Here is a 27,927-nt window from a genome sequence, read left to right on the forward strand (position 1 = left end):
GATGTTTTTATTTTCAAAGGAAAAGATCACACCTAGAGAAGTGTTTATTTACAAACCTCACAACCAAACAAAAGATTAAAAGAAAACTTTCAGGGGATAGAGGTCACAGAAACCATCAAAACGCCACCCCTTTCCCAACTGCTGTGCCCCAAGGACATTGACAAACACACTGAAAAGATGAAAGATGATGATGTGCTGGTTGCAGATTAAAGTTATAGTGATCAATAAATTGCAATAATTACGATAAAAGTTACAACCTGATGAGAGACTCCTGCTTTGACTTGACTTGGTCTGTCAATTGACCACTCCAACAATACGTCCAGGAATACACACAAAAGAGTGTTTTTAGAAACGTGTTCTTTAATTAGTGTTCATGGAAACGTCAGGAACACTTTTGTGAGAGATTTCTTCAAAACAAAAGCAAAACAACGACCTTTCTAAAACCGAAAGTGAAAATTGTTGTAACTTGTTTGTGATTAATCAGAGACAGTAAGTTCGGTATTCTGGATAGTTTTAGAGAAAATAACCATTTGAGCAGACTTTTTCTTTTTTTAAGGAGCCAAACCGTTAATCTGAGCGACACCCTGTCAGGATAAGGTAGCGGGAACCTCGCGGGTCCTGCCCCAACCCGGTTCCCAGGGGTTCCGGAGACTTCCGCGCGGGCTCCTCCCGCGCCTGCTCGGCACCGCACGGAGTTTCCGGGAAGGCGGGGCGCTTCGGGCCTGGGGCGCGGTGCTCGGCGGGCGAGGCAGGTGAGTGGGGTGCCCCGAACCCCGTCTGCCATCCCTGCGCCTAGTAGTCCCGGCCTAGAGGCCCTGATTGTGGATGGAGGCGGGTGCGCCAGGAGCGACGGACCGAGAGCGCAGAGCCCCCAGGCGGCGGCTGTGCGGCCCCCCGCACCTTGCCCCTGGCTCCCCTGAGCTGCCCGCTGCCTGGGTCACTGCGGCGACGTGTCATCGAGGGGGCGCGCCTGCCTCTGGGCCCACTTTACCTTCTCTTTACCTGCCTGGTCTCTGACTCCGTCTCCTTAGTTTGTTTTGTTTCTTTCTGGAAACTGAAACTTAAAATGGCTTGTGTTTCCCCACTGTTCCTGCGGTGTTTCTCCAGAAAGTCTTAGAAAAACTGATTCCTTAATGAGGTTTACTCTGGCAGGCGCAGGGTTTGGCAGTCGTGCCTCACTTTTCAGAATATGCAGGGATATTCTTGAAAGAGATACCTGAAGGAGAATATGATGTTTCCCTGTCTGCAAAACACACACAAGTTTTTAAAATTGTATTTTATGTCCCTTAGCATTTATCCTCCTTATGCCCTTTTCCACCACACACATAAGTTTATAAAAAGCTATTTATGCTATTTATTTATCACCATTTCACTAACCACCACTTTCTTCCCTTCCAGCCTTTGTTTTCTTTTTTGCTGCCAGGTGTGCATATGGGAAGATTTCATTCTCTCAGGCCGGCATTCCAATGATAAAGAGTATATTAGGGGAATGGGGAGTAGGCGGGTGGAGGCTATTTGTATTGCTTTTTCATTTGCCTGCGGAACAAATCACCACGGACTTAATAGCTTAAAAACCACACATTTATGATCTTAGGTTAGAAGCCCAACCTGGCCTCGCTTGGCTAAAATCAGTGTGTCTGTAGGGCTGCCTTCCTTTCTGTAGGCTATTGGGATAAATCTGTTCTTTTGCCTTTTTCTGCTTCTTCAGGCTCCCCACCTTCCTTGGCTCAGTAGTGCCCTTTCTCCATCTTCAGAGCCAACGTTACCTACCTACCTCTGACCGTTCTGCTGTCGTCACATTTCACCCTGACTTTGCTATTCGGCCTTCCTCTTTCACTTTCACTTTAAAGAACTGTGGTGATTACATTGGACCCCACTGATAATCCAGGATGATACCCCTATTTTACAGACAATTGATTAGCAACCTTAAAATGTAATAAGAGGATTTCATATGCCTGGGATTCCTGGGCAGAACAAATACGTGAATCAAGAACCTGCATAATTCTCTAAATTATGAGTGTTTTCAGTGGGTAAACTTGTATTTTGCCCTGGGTGGGTGCAAGAAGGAGTGGACATGGTCCCTGGCCTCAAGGTTGTGACCATCTATCTGGTCATGGAAAATGACACAGGTACACAAACAGAGCTCCCCAAAAGAGGTGAAAGAGGGAGACATACCATCCTTTGGGAGAATCAGAAAAGGCCTCAAGAACTTGTAGGAAAATTTGGGATAGACCTTGAAGAACAATTTGAACCCATGTCAAACTTACAGAAAAGTAGCAAGGTCAATTTTTTTCTGAATCATTTGAGAATTTTTCCAACTTCATTATTCATTACCCTGGAATTCTTCAGTGTGTATTTCCTATTTAAAAAAAGTATTCTCTATATAACCACAATACAGTGATCACAATTGGGGAATTAATGTTGAACATTACTGTCATTTAATTCTTGGACCCAATTCACACATGGCCAGTTGTCCCATTAATATACTGTGTAACAAAGAGACCCAGTTCAGGATAATATATTGCATTTAATTGCGATGTCTCTTTAGTTTCCTTTTGTCTGGCACAATTTCTTAGCCTTTCCTTGGCTTTTATGAACTTGAAACTTTTGAAATGTATGTAATGATTCTTCATGCTTGTATTCAGGTCATGTATCTTTGGCAGCGATATCATAGAAGTCTTGCTGTTTTCGAAGTGCAAACTATTGGATGGCACACGATGTGATTTACCTCGGCTTTGATTATTCACTGTGGTGGCGTCTGCCTGGCTTCTCCACTGTAAAGTCTTTTCCCTTTTGAAATTAATAAGTATTTTGTGGGGAAGTATTTTAAAACTCAAGAAATGATCCTCCCCCCAATTTTAATTTATTTACTTACATGAATATGGACTCATAGTTGTTTTGTTTTGTTTTGTTTGTATTGTACTCTGGATTTAATCATCACTGTCATTATTTACTTTTATGCTTAACTTACACATTGGGCCCGTGAGAACTTCCTTGGTCCTCATCCTTGGCTGGGCATGTCCTTGCTTTCTGACACCATGCATTGCTCTCCTTTACTGTTCCTGTCTCCATCCTAGAAATGTCCAGAAGACCAAAAGAGTGATCTTTTAGAATCAAACTTGATGTTATGATTGAGCTGTTAACTGCAGAGGAATGTTAATGCCTATCATTTTCTATTACTGTGTTGAAAAACAAAGGATTTTTAGAACACTTTTATATATTTATAGGTGTAAAGTTATTTGAAATACAGACTTTGTTCGAATATAAGCCATGTAATGATAAAGATGGATGATAACAGAAAAGGTATAACAAAGAACAGATGTGTCTTCTGTAGAAGTGTCAAAGTTGTTATTTCTTTCTTACTGAGTTTGTGTGTGTATACTGTTTATAAAATATTAAAAATTTCTTATTTTAGGGAATCATGGCAGCTGACGCAAACAATGAAAAACAAATTTTTACGGAGGATTGGATAGATGAAGAATTTATGAGATATGAACAAACTAAGGTAAAAAGGAAAAATTACTGGATATTCTTAAAAATTAATTTATATACATTAGTTTTGCAGTGAATCATGTTTTGTATGTCTTTATCCAACATTACCTTGACTTTGGGAGTGTATTAGGGTTTTCAAAATACTTTTACTTTCATTATTCAAACCTTACAAGAAAAAAATAATATTTCTATTTTGCCTTTCACAGAGATTACAACATTGCTGCTTTTACACTGCCTCCCCCATTTCTTTGGTTTGCACCTAGACGTTATGAGCTCAGTTAACAACGATCTGATCAGTCCCAAGAGGGAAGACAGGGTAGCTTAAACCATTTACCCTAGGCCTTGTGCCTGGCATGTGAATGCAGCAAAAGAAGAAAATAACAGCAAATTTTAAAAACTGCTCTAGAGTAACATATGTGCAATTTAAGAATCATGCCTTAGTTGCAGATATCGAGGAAAGGGGTTGATAGAGCACTGGACTTAGACTCAGAAGACCTGGGTCTTGATCCTTGCTCTTCTGTGAAAATTTCTGAGTGAATGTTTCTATGTGAAAGGCAGTTTCCTCGTTTGTAAAATGGGGATAGTAATATTTGGGAGTGGTAGGACATGATGTAAAACCCTCAACAAATTTGTGATTCATGTTATTGTATTTTTTTTTGGAAATGTCTAATTTCTTTGCCTTGTTCAGGGTAAGAGAAGTTTAGCTCCTTTAATTCCTTTCAGGGGCTGTTTAAATTTTTGATGCTATTAGTTATATATATGTATGTATATATTTTAGATATTACTAAACAATGACATGTTAAGGGAAAATATCAACTTAGAGGTGGAGATCCAAAAGCTTCAAGAGGAGTTACAGGAGACCACCGGGAACTTGCAGGTACCCTTTACTTATTTTATGTATCACATTTTTAATGACATAATTTTTCAGAAAAAGTGATTTTATTACATCAAATTAACTTTTAAAAACATTATGGTCATCCACAGCACCACTGTTTGTAATAGTCCCAAAGTGAAAACAGTCCAATGTCCCTCCATAGTTGAGTGAATTAATAATTTGGGATGTACTCACACAATGAAATACTACACAGAAATGAGAATGAACAGATTACAACTACATGTAATAACATGGATGAATTTCATGACCACAAAAAAGATAAAAGAAGGCACACCATGTGCTTCCATTTAAATATAGCGCAAAAACCGGGTATTAGAAGTTAGCGTGGTAGGAACTAGAAGGGAACCCAAGAAGCCTGTGGAGTGTTAGTTGTGTTTTGTTTTTGATCCGATTGATGGTCACACACGTGTGAGCACTTTGTAAAATTTTATCTTACTGTACACTTATGATAATGCACTTTTTATATTTATATATACATTAATAAAATTTTCAAAAACAAAAAAATGATGATCATTATCAATCACTTTTGGACCAAATTCTTGGTTTTGGTTTCTTTTTTGTTCTCATTCAAAGTGCTACAGTAATTTAAACGAGTTGCACAGCTTAAAAAAAATGGATATGTATCTTCACTATTAGTCTCTCCTATATTTTCCTGTATTTGAATTTGACATAAATTTCACCCTTTTCCCCTCATAACAGCTCATAATTGTTTCTTTACATGATTTAAATGGTTAAAGCATTGCCATTCTCTGTTTCTGAAATGGGGGGTAGGATACTGAATATCAGGAAGTGAGGTTTCCTGTGTCTATGGGACTTAGAGAAGACTGTTAAGCCAGAATCATTATGGGACTGGAGCCAGAACCATTTACTCTTAGAACTCAAAGGGCGTTGAGAAACCAGCCAGCTCAGCTGGTCGACTTTACAGAGGACTGAAGCTGTGGTCCAGAGGGCAGGAGTGCATTGCTTTCTCCCACACTGTGCTCAGGACTAGACTCAGGCACTCTCACTCTCACTCCAAAACCTCTTTCCTTTGGTAGGTACAGGCACACATCAGAGATACTGTGGGTTCAGTTCCAGAGCACCACAGTAAATCGAATAGTGCAATATATGTGAGCCACGTGAATTTTTTCGTTTCCCAGCACATGTAGAAGTTATGTTTATATTACACTGTAGTCTATTGCTAAGAGTGCAGCAGCATTGTGTCCAAAAAACAATCTAATACCTTAATTAAAAATACTTTATTGCTGAAAAAGGCTAACCATCATCTGAATCATCAACAGATCATAACCTTTTTGCTGGTGGAGGGCCTAACCTTCAGTTTGTAAAATATCCAATATCTGCAAAGTGCAGTAAAGTGAAGAATAATAAAACGAGGTCTATCTGTATACTAGATATCTCCACATCATTGAGAAACACTTTGCCTTTTCTCAGACATTACAGATTGTTTTGAAATTAGAATTATGGAAATCAGAAATTCTACTAAAGTCACATGTAGACATACAATGAATATGAGATTAGATCAAATGACTCAGTGAATATTAATTTCTTCGTAAGAACACCTTTTATTTCAGCATGTAAATAGCCTTTGGAAATAGACACTAGACTCACTTGTGCATTTTTGTGTAGTTGCCTAGGTCTGTTATTCCAATGATTTTAAGCAGCTAAGTATAACCACTTAACTTCATCCTCCAGATTATAAATCTTGTTGATAGTGTCCCTTCACATTTTTATAAACCCAATTTGTGGTAATGGTTGAAAAGTTGATGGGCATGTGTTAGGGAAGGAAGGAATTTCATTTGAGAAAATTTAAATTAATATAATTCAGGAGTCTTTCTCTCTGGATGAAATTTTTGGGGTTTGCTGTCAGATTCACTGTAGTGTACTCCCCACTCCATTTCATATCTCTGTGCAGTCAGAGTAAACATTCTGTCTAATGACTCCCGTGTGAGCAAGCTGGCTACTGGCACAGTTGTTTAAAAGGTGCTTAACTATAAGAACGATGTAGTGTTTAGAATCAAACACCATGTTGTAGTGACCAGTTTAAATATTGTTCAGAAAAACTGAGAGGTTATATACTTACAGTTTTATCTGTGTAATAAGATTAAAGGATCAGTACCTGATTACACTACTGAGCACTTACCTGGGCAGAAGCAATTACTAAAGTTATTGAGTAAGACCACCCTCAGTGTTCTGTGGGGTTCTGCAATCAGTGGAGAATGAATTATGGGATGATCAGATCACTGGAAGGACTTCAGTTTTTTTCTTGATTTTAATCAAACATTTCTATTTGAATTAGATTAAAGAGGACATTCCAGAAACAAAGATGAAATTCACATCTTTAGAGAATCCTGAGAATGAGAGCCAGTTTTTAAATATCTCCTGTTCATTTCAAGTGAGCTCACCAGTTCCTTACGAGCTACAAAAGGGAGAAGCGCTTATCACCTTTGAAGAAGAAGAAGGTATGACATGTTCAATAATATGACCAAGTTACCTTTTGGAAGCACCTGCACTTACAAAGAGCTTTCATAGATCTGTGGCTATTGTTTTACAATTTTACACATACTATTTCATCTCATCCTTATAGTGAAACTCTGAGGCAGGTATAATTATCCCCATTTCAGAGATGAGAAAACTGACTCTGAGACGTTAAGTGATTTGAATACGATCACTCATTTAGAATACAGTGACCCTGAGACTCAAGCCGAAGGGCATGTGATGTACAATCCCAGCATCTTTCTATTCTACCTGCTACCTCCAGATGACTATACTAGAAGTAATGTTTTAAGGACGTAGAGCTCTGCACATTTCTTACAGACATTATCTCATTTTATACTCTCATGAGCCTATGAAAGCAATAATATTGGAGAGTTACTATTTACATTTTCTAGCCAAGGAAACAGATTCTCAGGTGTTTAAGTGAGTTGCCAAAGGGCACATGACCAATGAGTCACGTGTTAGGGAAGGGAGGAATTTCATTTGAGAAAATTTAAATTAATATAATTCAATTATAAATAATTATAATTAAATTAATATAATTATAATTAATATAATTTCATTTGAGAAAATTTAAATTAATATAATATAATTAATATAATATAAATTTGAATTAATATATATTATATACATGATATATAATATATGATATATATATGATATATATATTATATATATTATATATATGATATATATATTATATATATGATATATATAATTTGAATTATATAATATAATCTCACCTCACATCTCTGACTCCTGGGCCCTGTCTACAATGAGTAGACCTGACGTTGGCTAAGTCTGTCATGCTGTGGACACCTTAATGAGGAGAATCTGGCTTTGAGTACTATCTTTGCCCCTTTCTAGAAGTGTAATTTGGGTTGGATTCTTTATAAATCTCAGTTTTTTATGATAGGCTTTGAGGTCATACCTACTTCATGGGGTTGCTTTGAGTATTACATGAGACATGCTGATAACATACTTAGCACAATGTCTGACATATAATAAACAGTAAATGTTAGCTGTTATTATTGCCATGTTAGGACTTTTCTAAGTAAGGAAACTGAAGATTAAAGAAGATGAGGAACTTGCTTAAGGTCCATACAGCTAACAAATTGTGGAGCTGAGTTTCAAGCCCTGACTTACTTTCTCCTGACCCAACATTCCTCTGAGCAGGCCGCCATATGTCAAGTTATGGGTCTCCACAAGCCCTTCAGGTGCTCAGATGCTGAGAATCTATTATTGTAACTCATGTCTTCTGATTTCTGGTCCATCACAATAGCCTGAAAATAAGTGTTAGAAAGAAAGGGATTCTTTCTTTCTCAAGAAGTACAACCTTATATAAAATAATTAAGTCTTGAAGATGTAATGACACCAGAGCATGACAACTATGGGCAGTAATATTTTATTGCATATTTGAAAGTTGTCAAGAGAGTCACTATTAAAAGTTATCATCAGAAAAAAAAAGTTTTGGTAACTTTATGGTGGCGATGATAACTAGACTTAGGGTGATTAATTTGCAGTATGTACAAATAGCGAATTATGATGTTGTACACCTGAAACTAATACAATATTGTATGTCAGTTCTACCTCAATTAAAAAAAAACAGCAATAGCCTTCTAGCATGTCTGTATATACCCATACTGTTTGTTCACCCTGGGTCCATCCCTGCAGCTGAGGGCAGAGGGGGAGACCAAGGGCTGTGCTGGCATTTGGCCATGGTTATTGGGATTAACTGGAAAGACCGAAGTGAGGGTTTGGGAAGCAGGGATTCTGCACAGGAATTTCCTGGGAATGCTGAGAATGGGATCCTCTTCAGAAGCATTGCTTCCACTGTGGGTGTAGCTCTGAGGTCCTGCTCTCCTGAGACAACTTGAGTTTATACAATTAACAGGATTTGGCTTTTGATGGTCAGCGTCACAGAAGTTGAAACACAAGTGGTTGCTCTCAGCTGAGTCACATTACCAGATGTTGGAGGTTTGGGTGTGGGGAGTGGAAGGGAAAGTGTGTCATCTAAGTATTATTTCACTGGTATTTTCTGTTATTGTTGCCTTTTACAACAATTGTCATGAACAAAATTGACAAATTTACAATAATTGTCATTAACAAAAAAAGTCATAATTCAAGTTATAAAATCATATGGTACAATGATTGTGAATTCCCACATGACAACGCCCTGTCTTCTAACCCAGTTTGTCTCTCCCCCCAGCTGTGGTATACTAGCTGATTGTCATAAACACATGTGAGGTTTCTAAGACCAAGGGTAGGTATATCTTATCTTCATGACAAATTAGAATAGGCACCTCCAAATATTGACAACTGAAGTGTTATAACCTCTCATGTCACACAATTAAAAGTAAACACCAACATGCCCTTTAAACAGACATACAGTTTTCTGTGTATAGCTTTTCTTTAATTTAAAGGATCTAATTTTTAAACTTTTCTTACCATTTCCAGGTGATAGTGGTCTTGCCACAAAAGCAGGATAAAATCTCATGATTTTTGGCATAATCACTAAGCCTGTCCTATTTGTATGGATAAATTTAATGTGATAGTTTTGTGATCAGTATAGCAAGGCTATCAACTTTTTAATGAATGATTTCAAAAACATTTTAGCGAAAGTTGAATTCCTAATCAAGTATGGCAAAAAGTAGAGATTTACTTTTTGATATTGAAGCCTATGTGGTCTTTAATATGTAGTCTTGGGAAAGACAGAGGCAAAAGAAATGTTTATTTCTGTGGTGCTTGTAACATATTAAAAAGGAGTGGCAAATGATAAATAAGGTTAATTGTCAGAATGACACTGATCCACGAAGGTCTTCCCAGCTCACTTGATATGGAAGAAGTTTCTGGCTGTGCTTTACCGTCCTAAGGGAATTAATTCTCTGGTACTTCTGTCAACAGGGAGAGCATGTGACTGCACTGCAATGATATGTGAGTTTCTGAAGAATTTATCAGGCTTATCTCTTAAGAGATGAATCTAGAACTTGAGAATTTCTACACTGCAATCTTTGCTGACGTGTTTTGACATTAATATATCCTGCTTATGTGGCAAGACCACTATCACGTGGAAATGCTAAGAAAAGTTTAAAAATTAGATCCTTTAAAATTAAAGAAAATTGAGAATGTTTAGGATAATTTGTTTTTAATCTAGAAGGGTAAAAATATATCGAAGTATTGGAAATTAATACTTTCCAAATTATTTTTCAGTTGCTCAAAATGTGATCAGAATGGGGAGACACCACGTGCACATAAAGGACATAGCTGTGGAGGTCATGGCCAAACCAGTTCCCTTAAAATCAGGAGTCAGATTCCAGGTAACATGGTGATTAAAGCTTTTCAGAATTGTGTTCAACATGGACACTGTTCTCATCCATATCTCTGAATACGAAATGATTTCCCAGGTTCATGTAGAAGTGTCTAAAATGAAGATCACTGTTACTGAAATTCCCGATGAATTGCCTGAAAACCAGATGAGAGACAAGCTAGAACTGAGCTTTTGTAAGTCTCGAAATGGCGGTGGAGAAGTGGAATGCGTGGAGTACGATAAACAGGCCAGAAGTGCTGTCGTCACATTTGTGGAAAGCGGAGGTATTCTTAATTTTAGAATGCTAATAAATACTCTACCATTTAAATTATGTTCTACCATTTCTAAAAATACTCATTTTCTACAGAATTTATTACACTGCATACTAGGGGATTTTTTAAAGCATTGTAAAACAGTCAAGTCCTGAAAATGATTTTCATGAATGCTGAAAATGGTCGTATTACAAGTAATGAGTGCATACATGTTAGTATGTTTTCGTCATGTGCTAGGCATGGAGCCAGGTGTCCCATACATTTGTCTCCTCGGATCTGCGGCGAGTTCTGTGGGTGGGTGTTATACTCATTTTGTTGATGAGGAAGCAGGCCTCGGGAGGTGAATAACTAACCCGAGGTCACACAGTCGGTGGTGGAAGATAAATTCACATTTATATATTTATATTCATTAAATAAACATGCATATTAAACTGTCTGTTTTATCCCACCTATTAGGACTGACAGGGGTCTCTTAGGCAGAGAAAATTGATAACAGGGAAGACAAGGGTTTTCCTGGGAAAGAATAGCTAGACATCTGTTCCATTTTTAAGGTAGAAATGGACTTTTACCAAAGCATCTTAGGGAGGCTTACATTCTTATGATAAAAAGTAGAAGATTCTACAACTGCTTCTGTTAATTTTTTTCAAATGATTCTCAATGTAAAAATCTGTTGTAGTTCTTAGGACTTCTCTGGGGTTTGCAACTGTATAGTTAGAAAACATTGACTGATTATGTTTTTATAATAGCAAAATAATCCATGCTTTCTAGGAAAATTGAAATAACAGAGAAGAGCAACTAATTCAGTAAAAATTGAGACATTTCCTTTCCTTTCTCCTACTATGTAGTAAGTTGTGGTTAGATCTTTGTGGAATTGCTGGATCATAAGGTAATTCTATGCCTAATGTTTTGAGAAACTGCCATACTGTTATGCTCTGTGGCTGCACCATTTCACATTCCCACCAGCAGTGTACTGGGGTTTCAGTTTCTCCACATCCTTGCGAGCAAGGGTCTGCACTCTAAACCACTGTATATACTGCTGATCCAAGGGGGACTGGGTGAGGAGAGAAAAACAAATTGATTGGATATTCTCCAGAATTGTTTCTATTAAACGTTATGCTATCTTGACACATAACCCTTTTCCCCTGTAGGAGGAAAATGCTGCTAAACATAAGTCTGAATATTCTTTGTTTTGGTGAAGACTGATGAATTTTTATTATTTGCCTTCACTTTTTCTGGACAACGTTCAACGCTTCCCACATCCCTTTGGTTAACATCATTATATCCGTTTACTAAGAATCTTGTATTAGTTATAGGATAACTAACACATACATAAACACACACACTATAGTAATATAGTAATTTATTATATGTGCGTATATACATATATAGCAAAAAATATAATATGCACAGTATTTTAATCATAGTTTTTTCTTCACACTTCTTTAGAAACTGGGAAACAGTCTTCTTAGGAAGGATGGGTTTCTTTTTGCAGATGATAATTGCATTTTATGTAGCTGGCTCAGGCGGGCCTGCCTGAGAATATTGAGACCCTCTGTGCCTTGACTGATTGCAGGGGATAGTTCAAGAGAGGATCTATTTAAACCTTGTTACTCTACTGTGAAGTCTTTAAAGTGAATGGCAATTTCTTAAAAATTAATCACTCAACTTACTGTTGTGATATTTTCCTGTTTGAAGGAAGTTTTAACTTAGTTTAAAATGTTTAGGATACAAATGAAATAATTTTTAAAAAATTTACTCCTAGTTGCTGAAAGGATTTTGAAAAACAAAGACTATCCTCTTTACATAAATCAAGACTGCCATAGAGTTGCTGTTTCTCCATACATGGAAACACACCTGAAAAAGTTCCAGGTAAGATCATCTGTTTTGTTTTGGGAACTTACTGCTTGACACCACGCCACAAAAAAATAAAGAAAAAGTTGTGAGTCGTTACTGTTTGAATTGTATTAGTGAGGAATATCAAAATTGTTTCTTCCCATCTGCTTGGCACAGAATGAGTTTGTATTTTAAAAGAATATTTTAATGTAAAACTGTACCTTATTTAATTTGTTGTACATATTTTAAAACTAAAATTTCTCAGATAACAGCACAGTCTTTGTTTCTGTATGTGGACACCTAGCTACATTTCTCTCGTGTATCTACTACCATTAGACATTAAAAATAATTTTTCCTGCCCATTTACTCTGAACTCATTATGTTTACCCCAAACCAGCTCCCTTGTTCTGTTCCTACTCAGGTCTTAAATGGCGCCACCATCTACCTAGTCCACCAGCCTGAAGGCTAGAACTCATGCTTAACCCTGTGTTACTCAGCTCAGACATTCATTTGGTCACTCAGTCCTGTCACCTCCACCCCTGACTACCTCTCTCACTGGTCTTGCTGTCAGTACAGTTGCCCTCCTTTCCTCTGTTTGTCTAATGTCACCATAGTTGTCTTTTTGAAACTCAGATCTGACTCTGATATGCTGTTTCTTGAAAAATTTTCCTGAGGCTCCTTGTCTTTCCTAAGATAACTCCAAAATATGAAGCCGGGTTTATTAATGTAAAGTTTTACAATTCAAAGCTCTTAGAAAATGTTTTACTTATCTTTTTTACCTTTCTTTTTAGGTATTTTCAGGAATATCTAAGAGGACAGTGCTTCTGACTGGCATGGGAGACTTTGACATGATGGATGAGGAGACTGTGGAGGATTTAATTGGCATTCACTTTCAGCGGGAGAAGAACGGAGGTGGAGAAGTAGACACGATCAAATGTTCTCTCCATCAACCTTACGTGGCATACTTTCAGGAATAGGCTTATGGAGTCATGAGAATTAGAGCTTCTTAGCCCAAATTGCCATCAGCATTAGGGAAAAATGAGTATCTTTCTCCTTTGAAAAATGAAAGTTTTAATTCTTAGTGTCCATATATTCTTAGAGACAAATATATTTTTGTGTTTCTGAATGTTCCTTTGTTTCCAGCTGTGCCGCATATTTAGAAATGCAATAAGCTCCCTATATTAAAAACAGTCTTGTTCATAAATTACGTGGATTGGTGCCATGTCCTTTGAAATCAACTGTAAATGATACAACGGACTTCCTGCCAAGTTGGCTCCTGCCACAGTCACTTGAGCCAATTCAGTTTTGTTCCTGGGTCCGCCAGCATGCAGATTTGACTCTTAACATTCCCCACAAGAATTGTTATATTCAGCAGTTTGTGATGTGTGTACTGAATTTTCACGGGACTCTGAGTTTTCAGTTCCCGTTTTCCAAAGTATTTCCACGGCTCCAGAGGTATTTCTCAGAGCCAAGTGTAGTTTTCTCTCGAACTTTCCTTTACCCAGAGTGTCAAGTCCTTTTTAAGACACTCACTCTCCAAATAGAACTTGTAAAGACCAGAATTTTCTTCCTTTTACACTTACAGTGGGAACAATAGGTGTAAGGGGTCGACAGCCTTGGAGTAAAGGGAGAGGTAAATACAAAGCTCCTGTTCCCTCCCTCAGGCTTGATGCGGGGGATGTCTGAGGGTAAAAACACCATACCTGTCCTTTAGGAGCTGAAAACTTAGTTAGAGAGACACCCGGTCTGTTAGCATCCCACTGCTGTAACTTGCAGAAACTTTAAATGGTAAAATTCAAGGTTCCTATTCAGAGAAGGTAAAATTCTCTTTGGTAAAGAACTTTTGTACATTTTTTATCTTAATAGGGCATGTTTCATGAAGAGCCAACAGCCTAATTAAATTCATATTAAAACGTTCGTAGAAATGAAATGCTTTTAGAAAAGATCCTAAACCTAAACCTATCCACTACTGCTTGCCATCTAAAATAAATGCAGAAAAGCTAGAAAGTGCTTTGTTTTTCTTCTGATATTTTAGTTTTAGGTTTTAAAGTTGTGCTATTATCAGAAGTAGTCATTATTCTCACATTTCTTTTTGGAATGAGAGATGGAGCCTAAAAACTCAGCATTTACTTGTCTTCATATTCATTGTTCTAGGAAAAAAAATCTCCCATTGTATCAGTTGTTCTTTGGAAATAGTAACATTTCAGTTTCCTCAGATATAAGAAGAAAATTTTAAGGAGCTTATTTAATTTCGATTGGTTTGGTCTCACTAGCCCAGAGAGCGTCCTTCTCTGTGTGGGCAGAATGCCGTCAGGAAGAACTTTTTCCTAGTATTTAGGGTAAGGTTTGAAACAGGCATGTTTGTTCCTTTTGGGGGCCTTCTCCATGCAGTAAAATGGGTGATTTTATTCAATTCTAAATTTCCACAATGGTTTTTGATACATGAAGTACTTACTTTAGAAAATTACACTTTTTTCTTTTCCCCACACCACCCATGTGTGATATGGCTGGATCTCAAAAATCAAGTGTCAGCTCTCCCGCTTATTTCTAGAGTTTTAAAGATTTTAGAGGAGGAAAGTTGAGTCTTTCAGAATTTACTGAAAGATACTGTATTAACTGTTTAATATGCTATATTTTAAGTTTGGAAAACAAATTTTGTGTCCAGGATGAAATCGCTCTACTAAATGTGTGGAAAGCTATTGTTAATATGTAAATCAGGACAGATCTGTGGAATTACAGTCCTTGCTGTTTGTGGATTTATCAGTGAAAGCGGGCTAGGTTATGCTGTGACGGCAAACCACCTTCCACATCTCTGTGACCTAACAAAACAAGTCTGATTCTCATTCATGTTGAATGTCCAGCACAGGTTGGTAGGAGACTCTGTTTGGCCTAATCACTCAAGGCCCCATCTCAGAACATTCTTCCAGAATCATGGAGGAAAAATGACATCTGGAGAATCTTGCACCAGCAATTAAATGTTGTGACTCAGAAATGACCTGTGTCATTTCCTCTCACATATCATTTGCCAGAAGTAATCACATGGCCTCACCAATACCTTGTAAAAATGAGGAGAACCAGAGATAGTTGAGCTAGAATAACGAAGAGAGCAGCCTGTCCTGTCCTGGTCTGCAGTATTTGGATCACTCTTCTTCATATACAAAATACACTCACACTCACCCCATCCCCAAGGGAGGAAAACAAAATATTCCACCCCTGCCAAATGGCAGCATGCTCAAAATGCATGAACTCTAGGTGATATGTGGTAGTTTCTGTTTCAGGTCTGAATGTTCTCCTTTATCCAGAGATCCTCCAATATACAGTGGTGGAACTGTAACAAAATAACTGCGATAGACCGTGTCACATCTGGAAAGGGTCAGAATGGGACACATAGCAGTTACTGAGTCAAGGTCATTCTGAAATTTCATTGAGTGGACATGGAATCCATACCTGCCGGATGTGGAATTTTGATTAGGCTGTGCTTCTACTTGCTGGAAGTTCTCTTGCTCATTGTTCTCATAGCTCCTGGACAGTTCTTTTCCCATTGCTCTGCTTGGACATACCTAGAATGGACATTCAGAATATATCCATCTTGGAGGTCGAAAAGCTTCCACTGAGTACTCACTCATTATACTTCCTATGATCAATGTTTGTGACCAAAGTTTTGGAAGTTTTGCATAGTCTCTTTATTCTGCCTGGTGGATAGTTAGCTGGCACAATTCAAACAAATAGGCTTCTTATTGTTATAGAATGGACTAGGGAGTTACGGGGTCCCTCTGTCACTGTGGATTCTTTGCCCACCACCAGGAAATTGGAATTATGGCTCTCAATGCCAGAATTTGGTGAAAAAGAAAGGAACTATTTATTCAAAAGTTATACAGACTTTGAGTAATGACTCAATGTCTTTGTTAAAATCCCAAAGTCCGTTAAAACACACACATTCCTTCCTTCCCGCTGTGCCCAGTCAGGCCAGTCAGAGGTACTGTATCTGAGGGAAAAATAGAAGTCCGTGGCTTGGCTAGGTCCAGGTTCTTCGCAGTAATCCATGGCAGGCCTCTCACGGTTTCCAGCACCATCAGCTGTGTTGCTGGAGTCTCCAGTTCTTAGTCCAAACCCAGGTGGCACCTTCTCCTGGCCCACCAGCAAGAGTCCTTTCACCCCTTTCCTTCCCGCAGTGTCTCTCCAGTATTCTTCCAAACTGCTAAGAGAGAGCTCTGCATGGCTGCTACATCTTGTTTTCCTGCTTCTTAAGCTGTGTGGTTAATAGAGCCCCCTTTCTGCCCCCAAAACCGAGTGGTTAGCCCCGTGCATGGCTGCCATGCCTGGGGTTAAATCCTGGTGCAAATCTTCCTCTGTAACTCCATTTCCCATTCCTCCCAAACTGTCCACACCTGCCAGCACTCCCATACTTTTTCAGACTTTCTGGTCTGCCATAGAAGTCCACGCAGGTGTGGCCCTCTGGTATGAAGCGAACCATCTCCAGGATCTCACACAAGCACTGTAAAGGGGAGCTGCCTCCAGTTACAGCAGGGGTTAAAGTCACACCAATCTCCCTGGCTCAAAACATGTTATAGCCACTTAACATATCCAGGAAGCTAGCCAGCTGTTATAGATATGTAAAACAACCATTTTTGCATATCAGGTATGAAGCTGCCCAACTGATGATATGCAAAATAACTCAGTGGTCCTGCTCCATGTGTCCCTTCCCTCAGTCCAGACTTGTGGGAGTGGGGATATCCTATATTTTTATATTTCTTGGACACCTTGAGTTCTGGACCCCATTTCAAATCCTTCACTTGGGGGCCTCTGGCTGCACCCTGTTACATTATCTATGCTTTTTGTAATTTTAAGAATTTATTTATTTATTTTAGAGAGAGAAGAAAGGAGGGAGAAACATTGATTTGTTCCACTTATTGATGCAGTCATTGGTTGCTTCTTTTTTAAATTATATTTTATTGATTATGCTATTATAGTTGTCCCAGTTTTTCCCTTTATCACCCTCCACCCAGCACCCCCCAGCCCCTCAGGCAATCCCCACCCTTTGTTCATGTTCAGGTTCATGGGTCATGTGAATAAGCTGTTTGGCTACTCAGATTCCTATACTGTACTTTACAACCCCATGGCTATTCTGTGACTACCAATGTGTGCTTTTTAATCCCCTCACCTCTTCACCCATTCTTCCGAACTCCTCTACCATCTGGCAGCCATCAAAACCCTCTCCGTATCTATGATACTGTGTCTGTTCTTATGTGCTTAGTTTGTTTTCTAGACTCAATTATTGATAGATATGTATTTACTGCCATTTTATTGCTTATAGTTTTGATCTTTTTTGAAATAAGTCCGTTTAACATTTCATATAATAATGATTTGGTGATGATGAAGTCCTTTAGTTCCGCCCCCCCCCACCCCCACCCCCCGGGAAGTTCTGACAAGCCATTCATGTGGGAAAGCCACTGTTAACAGCTTGGGTGGACCCATATATTGGGTGGGGCAGAGCGTCAGAATCATCAGGGCAGGGCAAACAGTGTTAGCCGGATTGATGGAGCCTGAGATACGGTACCCACCTGCAAGCTCTGTGACTCTGTTGGGGGAGGGTTCAGAAAAGAAACAATGGTTTTGCTGGCCATTCTGTCTGGGAAAAAGCTGTCCCCCAGCTCTTGTCCCAATGCCAGAAACTTCAGTTTCTCCCTCTATCCACTGGTGCCTTTCAAGCTGTTATCCTGGTGCTAGAGCTCAGAGGGAGTGAGTCTGAGTAAGTTCATGTACAGGTTCTTTAAGAGAAACTGCTTGGAAATCCAGAACTTTCTTCCACTGATCAATGTCCACTGGTTTTTGCAGCCAGAAGTTATAGGGACTTATCTTCCTGGCACTGGAACCCTGGGCTGGGGGCCTATGTGTAGGGCTAGGACCCCTCACTCCTGAGATATCCCTCCAGAATTTTTGTCCACCACACATGGGTGTGGGACCAGCCTGTTCCATGTCTCTGTGTTCCTGTGTCTCCATTCCATGTCTCCGTCACTCCTACCAATCTGGATGGATGGGGTTTCTTTACACCGTAGTTGTCAGATTTCCATCACCTTGATCTCTGATGGTTCTGAGTGATGGTTGTTCTATAGTTTAGATGTAATTTTGATGTGGTTGTGTGAGAAGGCAAACCATGTTTACCAGAAGTCCATTGGTTGATTCTTGTGCGTGCCTTGACCAGGGATTGAACCTGCAACCTAGGCATGTTGGGACAATTCTCTAACCAACTGAACTATCCGGCCAGGATAAGCTACTTATCTCTTTTATTCTGGTCAACTTATGTGTGCTAACAGCCATACCCAAAGTTTTTTTCTGGATTCACCTTTAATTTTTTTTTTAATACTCAAGGACATTTTTCCATTGTTTTTTTGGAGAAAGATGAAGGGGAGAGAGAGAGAGACAGAGAGAGAGACATCAGTGTGAGAAAGAAACATCAATGGTCACCTCACATACATACCCCTAACCAGGAATAGGTTAGGACAACCTAGGTATGTGCCCGGACTGGGATTGGGATCGTACCTTCAGCCTTTGGTTAACAGGATGATGCTCCAACCAACTGAGCCACAATGGTTAGGGCCTGGACTTACTTTTTAAAGTTACTATAATTCTGTTATCTTGGCCCCATTCTTCTCTCCCTCTTTTCACTAAATTGTGGGTATTTTGAGTCTATCTAGCCAGTTTTAGTTCCTTTTTCCTGAGCCAGTTTGTCAAATTGCACAGCTTAATTGTATTTTTTTTTGTTTGTTTTGAGGTATCTTAATCCATTCAGAGATTTGAACCTTGATCTGATCCTTGCCAGAAGGCAGCCTCTGTTATTAAGGGTCTTCTCAATTTTATCATTTGAAAATGAAAAATGTTTCTTCACCATTATGAGTTCTCCTATTTCTGGACTTCGTTTCCTTTCATTTCTGCTTTCAAAATGGCCAATTATAAACTCATTTCTTTCTTAAATACCTTGTCAAGTGCTCCCAATAATAGCAGACACATGCTACTATAACCTAACAGGAACTTAAGTTGTTTAATATGACTTTTTCCCTCCTTCAAGCTAGTTGTCCAGCCTACATAGCACTATGACTCACTCACATCATTTCAGCCAGATCCTTTCCCCTTTGCACATATTGCTCATCCACTCCCTTAATCATTAAGTCCTTACTTAGGACATCAGGTTCCAGTCAATATCAAGCTATCTTAGAATAAAGCCTCAGGACAGTTTCAAACTAAAAATAACATCTTGACCTCAGTTGTGTTTCAGCCCCAGGCCCATGAAAGCAAAGAACCTCACTGACCACAGCCTCATGAAATCAGAAAGAACTCTATCAAGACTGAAATCTGGACCTGATAACAATTGTTATGGAAGAAACCAGGTTCTTCTTGTTCACGCAGTAAAGAATTATAGATCAGCAATCCTATTAGCATGCAGGCGAAGTTTATTAGTGCTGAGCTCTACTGGGAGAGCAAAAGGAAGGGTAGAAAGAATGGAGTGTCCAGAGGCCAGGTGGATAGCACCTGGGTGGCGACAGGCCTGGTGGCCAGAGCGGTGAGAGGCTGAGTGGCCATGGAAACTGCTCCCTGCCTTGTGGCAAGAAAGCCAAGAGAGTGAGTCCTTTGTTCTAAGAACTTATATATTGGGATAAGAGTGAAGAAGTTCACATATTGATTGATGAGTAAAAGTGGTGTTGTTACAGAACAAACAAGGGGGGCCTGGGAAGATATACTATTACTGAAAGAAACCCCCAGGTCCGTTATGTCTGCTGTCTATAGGAAAGATGTCTCTCAATGCCTGAGATTCGTGAAAAGGAAAGGAAATGTTTATTTAATGCTATACAATCTTAAAGTAGTGACCTAATGTCTTCATCAAAATCCCAAAGCCCCTTAAACCACCCACAAACACACACAGTCCTTCCTTCCCCCTTTGGCCAGTTCAGAGTACCGTATCTCAGGAAAGGAAATAGAAGTCCATGGCTCTGGTTATTCCCAGTTAATACTCCGTTTTGACTGGGAGACCTCCCTGGGTTCCTGGCACCCTCAGCTGTGTTGCCGGGATCTCTGCTAAAACCAGGTGGTGGTTCCCCCTTCTAAAGCTGCGGGGGTCCCCACTCTGGCGAAGGCACATGGTCCTCTCTCCCAGGGCCATGGGAGTCCCCACCCAGCCAAAACCACGTGCTTCTCCCCACAAAGCTGCGGGGGCGGGGGAGTGGTGCGGGGTTGCCACTCTGCCAAAGCTGAGTGGTGATTCTCTGCTAAATCCACATGGTGATTCTCTCTTGCAGGGCTGTGAGAGTCTCCACTCTGCCGAAGCCGCGTGGTTCTCCCTCCTCAATGGTTGTGGTCCTCCTTGCACTGCCACAGCCGCATGTAATGTGGGGGAGCTGCCCCCCAGTTACATCTTGGTGGGGAACTTACTTCCATTCCCCTGGCTCAGAGCATGGCCACAGCTATTTAACATATCTATATAACCAGTCAAAGGTTATAGATATGTTAAATGATCAAGCTAGAGGGTAGCTCCAAGGCTGTTGCTATGCAAAACAGCTCTCAATGGCCCTGCTCCATTTGTCCCTTCCCCCAACCCACACCTGGGGGCGGGGAGGGGGCGGTGAAGACATCCAAAAATCTCCTGGACACCTTGAGTTCTGGACCTCATTTCAAATGCCCATTTGGGGTCCCCCCTCTTGGCTGCACCCTATAACAGTGCCAGCTTTCCCCAGGGAGATATGACTACCTAAACATGGGTATGTGTGAGGGTCTGTTAGCTTGTGCCTGAATCCCTACCTTGCTCCAGACTTCATTTGTTCATTTTGTATATGTGACAGGAGGCAGGCAGTTAATCTAAGTTACTTTATGGGCTTTTTCTTTGGGCACTGTGGACCCTCCTCCCCTTCCCCCTTCCAAGCCTTGGGATAATACACAGTCTCAAGGTTTTCCTTTCCCAAGCTGGTGGAGATGATACATGCAGACTTTCAAGGGCTCAGCCCCTTCCTGCACTATTATAGTTTTGCTTGTGTTGTTCAAAATGCCTGGTAATCTTGTTACAGGGTGCAGTCAAGAGGGGGGACCCCAAATAGGCATTTGAAATGGGGTCTAGAACTCAAGGTGTCCAGGAGATTTTAAGATGTCTTCACCCCTTCCCCCACAGGTGTGAGTTGGGAGAAGGGGCACACAGAGCAAGAACATGCAGGGCAGCTTTGCAGCTAATCCATGGCATGGTCATTTAGCATACCTATAGCCTTTGGCTGGTCACTTAGATATGCTAAATAGCTATGGCCATGCTCAAGGCCAGGGGGATGGAAAGGGACCTCCCCCGCAAGATGGGACCTGGGAGGCAGGTCCCCTGACTTACAGCGCCTGCGTGGGAGCTGGGAGAAGATTGGCTCCATGACATGGGGTGACACCTGCCCAGACCCACGATGGCGACCAGAAAAGCTGGAGAAGACAGCAGATTGAGGGCAAATGTGCCCAAGTGTAGGAGGAGTCGGAAATGGGGCTGCAGAAGAAGATTGGCGCGGGGGATTTAAACCCAGACATGGCAGCTATTGGAGGAGAACCACGTGGCCTGGACAGAGTGGGGACTCTCCCTTCCCACAGCCCTGAGAGAGAGAGAGCCACGCGTCTTTAGCAGAGTGGAGACTCCCGCATCCCTGAGAGGGAGAACCACGCAGCCTGGACAGAGTGGGGACCCCCACAGCTTTAGAAGGGGAACCACCACCTGGTTTTAGCAGAGATCCCGGCGACTCAGCTGAGGGTGCCAAGAACCCAGGGAGGTCTCCCAGTCGAGATGAAGGACTAACTGGGAATAACCAGAGGACTGCCTGAGCCATGGACTTCTATTTCCTTTCCTGAGATATGGTACTCTGGACTGGGCAAAGGGGGAAGGAAGGAAGGACTGTGTGTTTGTGGGTGTTTTTAGGGACTTTAGGATTTTTGATAAAGACATTAGGTCACTACTTGAAGTCTGTATAGCATTAAATAAACATTTCCTTTCCTTTTCACGAATCTCTGGCATTGAGAGACGTCTTTCCTAGGGCTGCGGACATAAGGGACCGGGGCCTTCTTTCAATAATAGTATATCGTCCCAGGCCTCCCCTTGTTTGTTCTGTAACAATCTTATCAGACAAGGCTCAGGGCTGCTGGGTCAACGGGTGAGACATATCTTCCTTTGCTTCCAGTTTCCTGTATTGAGTTCTTTGTTAGATTGTGAGGGCCCTGCCTTTGTTTTCCCTCTGGCTGCTCATTCCTCACTGCCACATAACACAATGGCCAGCTATTCCCTAAGCTGGTCCTGACCAATGAGCAGAGCCCACAGCCCCAACTTCCTTAGTCACCATGACTCATGATTTTTTCCCTTTTATAATGGATCACTTAGAGGCCATTGAGGAGCCAGGTCTTAGGCAAGCTCACCTGTGTCTCTGGGCTTTGCATTATTTCTGATAGGGGACTCAAGACTTGGAAAATTTTAGCTTAAGGTAAAAAGCTGTAAATCTAGCAAGTAATGTGTATGTTAAGCTTTTGTTTCAGAAACTACAGATAAGGCCCATCCTGGCTCCCAGGAAAAGCAGCCAACCTCCTGGGGCACTGGCTAGAGATTACCGCCTGGGGACATGTTGGAGGCATCCAGACCTTTTGTGTGACCACCCTGCCCCTTGGGACCAGCTAACTGCTGAGAACAGGAAGGCTGCAGCTTCGCTCACCTAATCCTCCCTGAAAAAGCCCTTACCTCACCTTGCTTGTCCTCCCCCACCCCCCTTATAAAAGATCTGGCCAGGAAAGAGAAGGAAAGCTGGTTTGTTAAGGTATGAACCCTCCATCTTCTCCGATTGCCGGCCATCTGAATAAAACACCCATAAAAGATTCAATCGCTGTCATTGCTTATTGGATTTGGTAGTGTCAGGCAGTCTGAACACGGGTGTCTTTTCTGGTTACATTTCCTTAAATAAACCTTTACCTTCTTTGCTGCAAACTGCTGTTGCCTTTTTAGTAGGCTTTGATGTGTGTAGGCAAACAAACCCATTTAGTTTGGTAACACTACTAATTTTGTTGTTCACACATCTTTCAAAAAAAACCCCAAACCTCACAAGCTAATTAGGTACATTATCTGCCTTCCAAGCTATCATGTGTGAGTTTTACCAAGTGTTTTCCAATATATAATGTGGATTACTCTCTGTAATCTCTGGTAATTATTTTCTGGTTACCTCCTAATTGGTTCTTAAGCCAAAGCCATGCAGTATTTTACATTGTATAGTGGATTATCTCCAATCCCCATTCCTATCTTTTGGCTATTAAAATACTCCTACTCAGAATACCAATTTATGTGTCAATCAGGATAGTGTTGGGAACAAGGAAATTAAGAACTAAATTTAACCTTAATAGACAAGAACCACATTGTAGCTAAAAAGAAATGATAAAAGAGACAAAGTACAGTTAAAGCAAACATCCTGTGTCTAGCAGACGCTCTCCCCTGGGTAGGCTAGATAAGCAGTGCTTTGCAGTTTTTAATGAGAAAATAGAAAACTAGCTAGCTAGAGCCAGGAGATTACTAGGTTAATGAACAAACATCCTGCCTTCCTGCCTTATGAAAGAATGCTTGGTTTGAAATTCCCGCGCGTGGTCTTTGTAAGAGAATTACTAACTGCCATGTCTGCTTCTGTATAACGCTTGCTTGCCTGCCCATATATAAGAATGTAGTTGTAAGCGCTCGGCGCAGCTCTCGTTTGCAGCTCCTTGTGGGCACTGTGTCGCTGGACACTTTAAGAGTTCGCCCCTGCGCAGGTTAATCTTGGCCAATAAAGTAACATCTTTGATACCCTGAAAGTCTCTGATATTTGTTCTCAAGTTTGCTGGATGCTACAGATAGACCATGTGATGCTAATGTGACAAATTATCTCTAAGTTTCTGAGATGCCAAACAACCAAAGTTTACTCCTTGCTCAGGCTGCATGTCCACGATAGGCAACAAAAAACGCTCATGGTAGACACTCAGGGGCCAGGCTTACTGTAGCACCATCTTGGTCGTGACACCAGGCTGCAGGGAACAAACTTTCAAGGGTTTTGAACTGGCAATGAAATTCTTGGTCCAGAAATGTCCTTTCCATTCATAACTCAACCAGAACTAAGTGTATGACTTTGGTCAGCAATAAAGGAGCTTGGATGTTCAATCCTACAATATGCTTGTAAGGCAGAAAGCCAAAACTGTAGAGTGAATAACATTATGATATCCAGTTGGTATTAAAAAAGAAAAGATACTTATTCTTGAAAAATATACAAAGTATAATGAAGACAATAAAAATCACCAAAAACCTCCCCTCAGAGATAATGGTAAAGCATTTTTATGTCTTTTCTTCCAATCTTTTTTCCTCCAATCATATCACATTTCATCTTGTGATCATACCCTATGTTATTATTTCCCTATTGTTGGCCATTAAGGTTATTTCTGATTTTTTCACATTATATGTGCTATGATATTCATAGACCCTTGTGTTATCTTAATGTACACAGCTTTATTTGCAGCTCTGACCTTATTTCAGCTAAGCTGACAGGTTAAAGGATATCAGTTCTTTTAAGGATCTTAATACCTGTGGCTGCAATTGCTTTCTAGAAAGGTAGAAATTGGTCTGCATTTTTATTAAGAGTACATACAGTAACCTGGCTGGTGTAGCTCAGTGGACTGAGCATGGGCTGTGAACCAAAGTGTCACAGGTTCGATTCCCAGTCAGGGTAAATGCCTGGGTTGCAGGCCATGACCCCCAGCAACTGCACATTGATGTTTCTCTCTCTATCTCCCTCCCTTCCCTCTCTAAAAATAAATAAATAAAAAAAAGAGTACATACAGTAGAGGGCTATGTCATTTCTCCCTTTCAGCATTGGGTACTACTCCTTTAAAATTTATTCTTTTTATCCTAGTTTTAGAAATCTTCACAATGTATGCCACAATTTATGAAAATAAATTATCATCAAGATACAGGTAATGGGTTTTGGTTTTTGGTATCACAAGTGTAAAACATTCAGGGAAATGTTAACCAATTTGATTTTACTTAAGCTGTGAGACAGAGACAACTACAGTGAGATAGGAGGCCTTATGGCTGGGGCTGTCAGGGATTAAAATGTTTTTTCTTTTAAATGCAGTTTCAGTGATAAGCTGCTAGAATTATTCTGGCTACATTTGGAGTCATGCTCTCTCAAGGATAGTTGGGCACTCTAGGGGAGGAAGAAGTTTTCCTCAACTGCTCTAGAGTCCGTGGCTGGATCTGGAAATTAAACTGACAAAAAGAGATTAACAAGAGAAAAGCATACAAACTTATTTAAGATAAATTTTATATGACATCAGAGCCTTCCTAATGAAATGAAAACCCAAATAAGTGGTTAAACCTGAGTGGTTTTATGCCAGGGATGGTGAAGAGTGTAGTCATAGGAAGTGAAAACTGGTAGGACAGGGTATCAAAGTGTAGTGAACTAGGCGAAACTTAGCCAGGCCTGTTCGTTCAGGTTGCTCTCTGTGTCCCTTGGTCGTTGGAAATAAAGATCCTCCTTCCCTCTGGGAAAAGGGAGGGCACCTCTCACAGGAGGGTTTTATGACTTGTTTCAGGAAAGTACAGACAGTTCTTCTTGCACATGCCATTTCTCATATTCCTTTTGTTTTAAATACTCAATATGCCAAGTTATCACATTTCAAGGTAGCATGTCCCTGTCGGCATATGCAAGTTGGAAGAGCTGGCACAGACAAGGTGAAGGGTTGCTCTGTATATGGTTCAAGGGCACAGATGTGTCGACCTGCATTCCCTACTAATACTAGCCCTCTCATTATTCCCTAGGAAGGATCCCACCTGGACAATGGTGCTCGTCGTGTTCACTTAGAGTTCATCTTTGTTCCCACCTGCAGCCCAAGCCACCACTTTTCTTCTTTCTTTCTTCATATACTTGACTTTTCTGGTTAAGTGGCATTGTACAATATATGGCCTTTGAGTCTTTCATGTAACATGATGTTTTGAACTTCATCCTTGTTGTAGCATCTATCACTATTTCACTTCTTTTTATTGCTTAATAGTGTTACATTGTATATACCATGTACATATACTGCATTAGGTTTATCCTTTAAGCAATTGATGGCCATTTGGGTTATTTCCACTTCTTGCCTATTATGTATAATATAATGTTATGAGTGTTTGCATGTAAGTCCTTGTTGGGATGTGTTTTCATTTCTCTTGGTTAGGTATCTAAGAGTGAATTTCTTGGTCATATAGTCAATTTATCCTTAATCTTTTAAGAAACTGCTGAAATGTTTAAAAGGTGACTGTAACATTTTACTTTTGCACCACATATGAGAGTTCTCATTTCTCCATATTCTTGACAACTTTTGTTATCTTTTTATTACAGTTATTTTAATGTGGAGTGGCTTTAATTTACATTTCTTTAATTACTAATGATATTGAGAATGTTGTCATGAGTATGTTATCCATTAATGTATCTTCTTTGATTAAATGTCTATTCAATTTTTGTCCATTTTAAAATTGTATTGTCTTATTTTTGAATTGTAAGAGTCATTTGCACATTCTGGATACAAATACCTTATCAGATATGTTATGTGCAAATATTTTTATGGTGTTCTTTCATTGTAGTGTGATGCTAGTGTTGACCAAAAGTCCATATGGTTTTTTCTGTAAAATAAAAGACACATATTTCATTTTCTCCAATAACTTTATTGATTTGGATATTTTGAGTAGGTTGGCTATCTCCTGTGTGGTATAACATTGATTATTCTCAATGTCTCAATTTGAGGGCTCTCAACAGAGGGAAATCTACAGCATGAAACTTCTCAAAGCACTTTTGACTTGTTTGATCAGTCACAGCACCTTCTCCGTACACTGCACAAATCTTTTTTTGTGTGTGTTTCAGTTGTGCTTTTACGGTTCTTGAAATAACAAAGCATAATATGCCACAAATGTTGCTTATTTTCTTCCATCTTCAATTTAAAAACGGCTACACAAAAATTCACCAGTTTTGATTTTTTTAAAATGCGCGCTGACATGACAGCTGTAACAACACAATCTAACAAAATTGTTTTGAGTGAAGTTAAAGCTGATTAAGCAGTATTGGAGCCATCTTATGGGAAAAAAAACAAACAAACTTTTTGGCCAACCCAGTTGTTGGTCAGAGTATGCTAGATAATATTGTTGGGAAAAAAAAATCAGTGGATTAAAACTTTGGTTTTATTTTTCATTCACGTAAATTTTGTTATGGGTCCAGGTAGCTCCCTAGTGCAGCTGTATTCTGTATGTTGGCTCAGTGATGCACCTTCTCTTCAACACATGAGCACCAAGACAAAGAAGAGAGCCTTTGGGACTCTTGTGCTGGCAGTGAAATGCTTCCACCCAAATATATGAGACCAGTCAGTTTTCATATTTCATTGGCTGCCTGAATCATACGACCATGCCTAACCTCGAACAGTGAGTGAGGAAGGGTGTTCCTGCAATGTGCTTGAATGGAGAAGAACAAGGAATAATGGTGAGCAGTACTAATGGCTATCATGGGGACAGAGAAGCAAGATCCCAGATTTAAAAACAAATATTATGTGTATCACAAGCAATGCACAAGTAAAATGTCTGTACAGTATCTTATTCCATGTGT

The 27,927-nt window shown here is 40.0% G+C and overlaps 1 protein-coding gene across 2 annotated transcripts; it reads left to right on the forward strand.

The window, feature by feature from the left end:
* Positions 1-481: 481 nt before the first annotated feature.
* NMI (N-myc and STAT interactor) lies at positions 482-13,496 on the forward strand. Of its 2 annotated transcripts, none has more exons than XM_045861104.1 (8): positions 482-752; positions 3,416-3,505; positions 4,271-4,369; positions 6,684-6,846; positions 10,091-10,197; positions 10,285-10,471; positions 12,222-12,328; positions 13,084-13,496. In XM_045861104.1, exons 2-8 carry the CDS (start codon positions 3,422-3,424, stop codon positions 13,267-13,269), a joined length of 933 nt encoding a protein of 310 aa, XP_045717060.1. In that variant the 5' UTR covers positions 482-752; positions 3,416-3,421; the 3' UTR covers positions 13,270-13,496. The 2 variants fall into 2 exon arrangements, with proteins under 2 accessions (XP_045717060.1, XP_045716981.1); XM_045861025.1 differs by lacking the exon at positions 482-752 and adding an exon at positions 2,661-2,776.
* Positions 13,497-27,927: the final 14,431 nt, after the last annotated feature.

This window comes from Phyllostomus hastatus, unplaced genomic scaffold (assembly GCF_019186645.2).
Source record: "Phyllostomus hastatus isolate PE091 unplaced genomic scaffold, TTU_PhHast_1.1 phas_contig_1, whole genome shotgun sequence".
In the NCBI taxonomy this organism is placed as follows: Eukaryota; Metazoa; Chordata; class Mammalia; order Chiroptera; family Phyllostomidae; genus Phyllostomus; species Phyllostomus hastatus.

What these genes read in the sequence shown, in the direction of transcription:
- NMI (XM_045861025.1), top strand. Translation starts at nt 2,708, where the DNA reads ATGGCACACGATGTGATTTACCTCGGCTTTGATTATTCACTGTGGTGG. An exon ending in AGACCACCGGGAACTTGCAG is followed by an intron (nt 4,370 to 6,683) that starts GTACCCTTTACT and finishes TATTTGAATTAG; the next exon opens with ATTAAAGAGGACATTCCAGA. An exon ending in AATCAGGAGTCAGATTCCAG is followed by an intron (nt 10,198 to 10,284) that starts GTAACATGGTGA and finishes ATGATTTCCCAG; the next exon opens with GTTCATGTAGAAGTGTCTAA.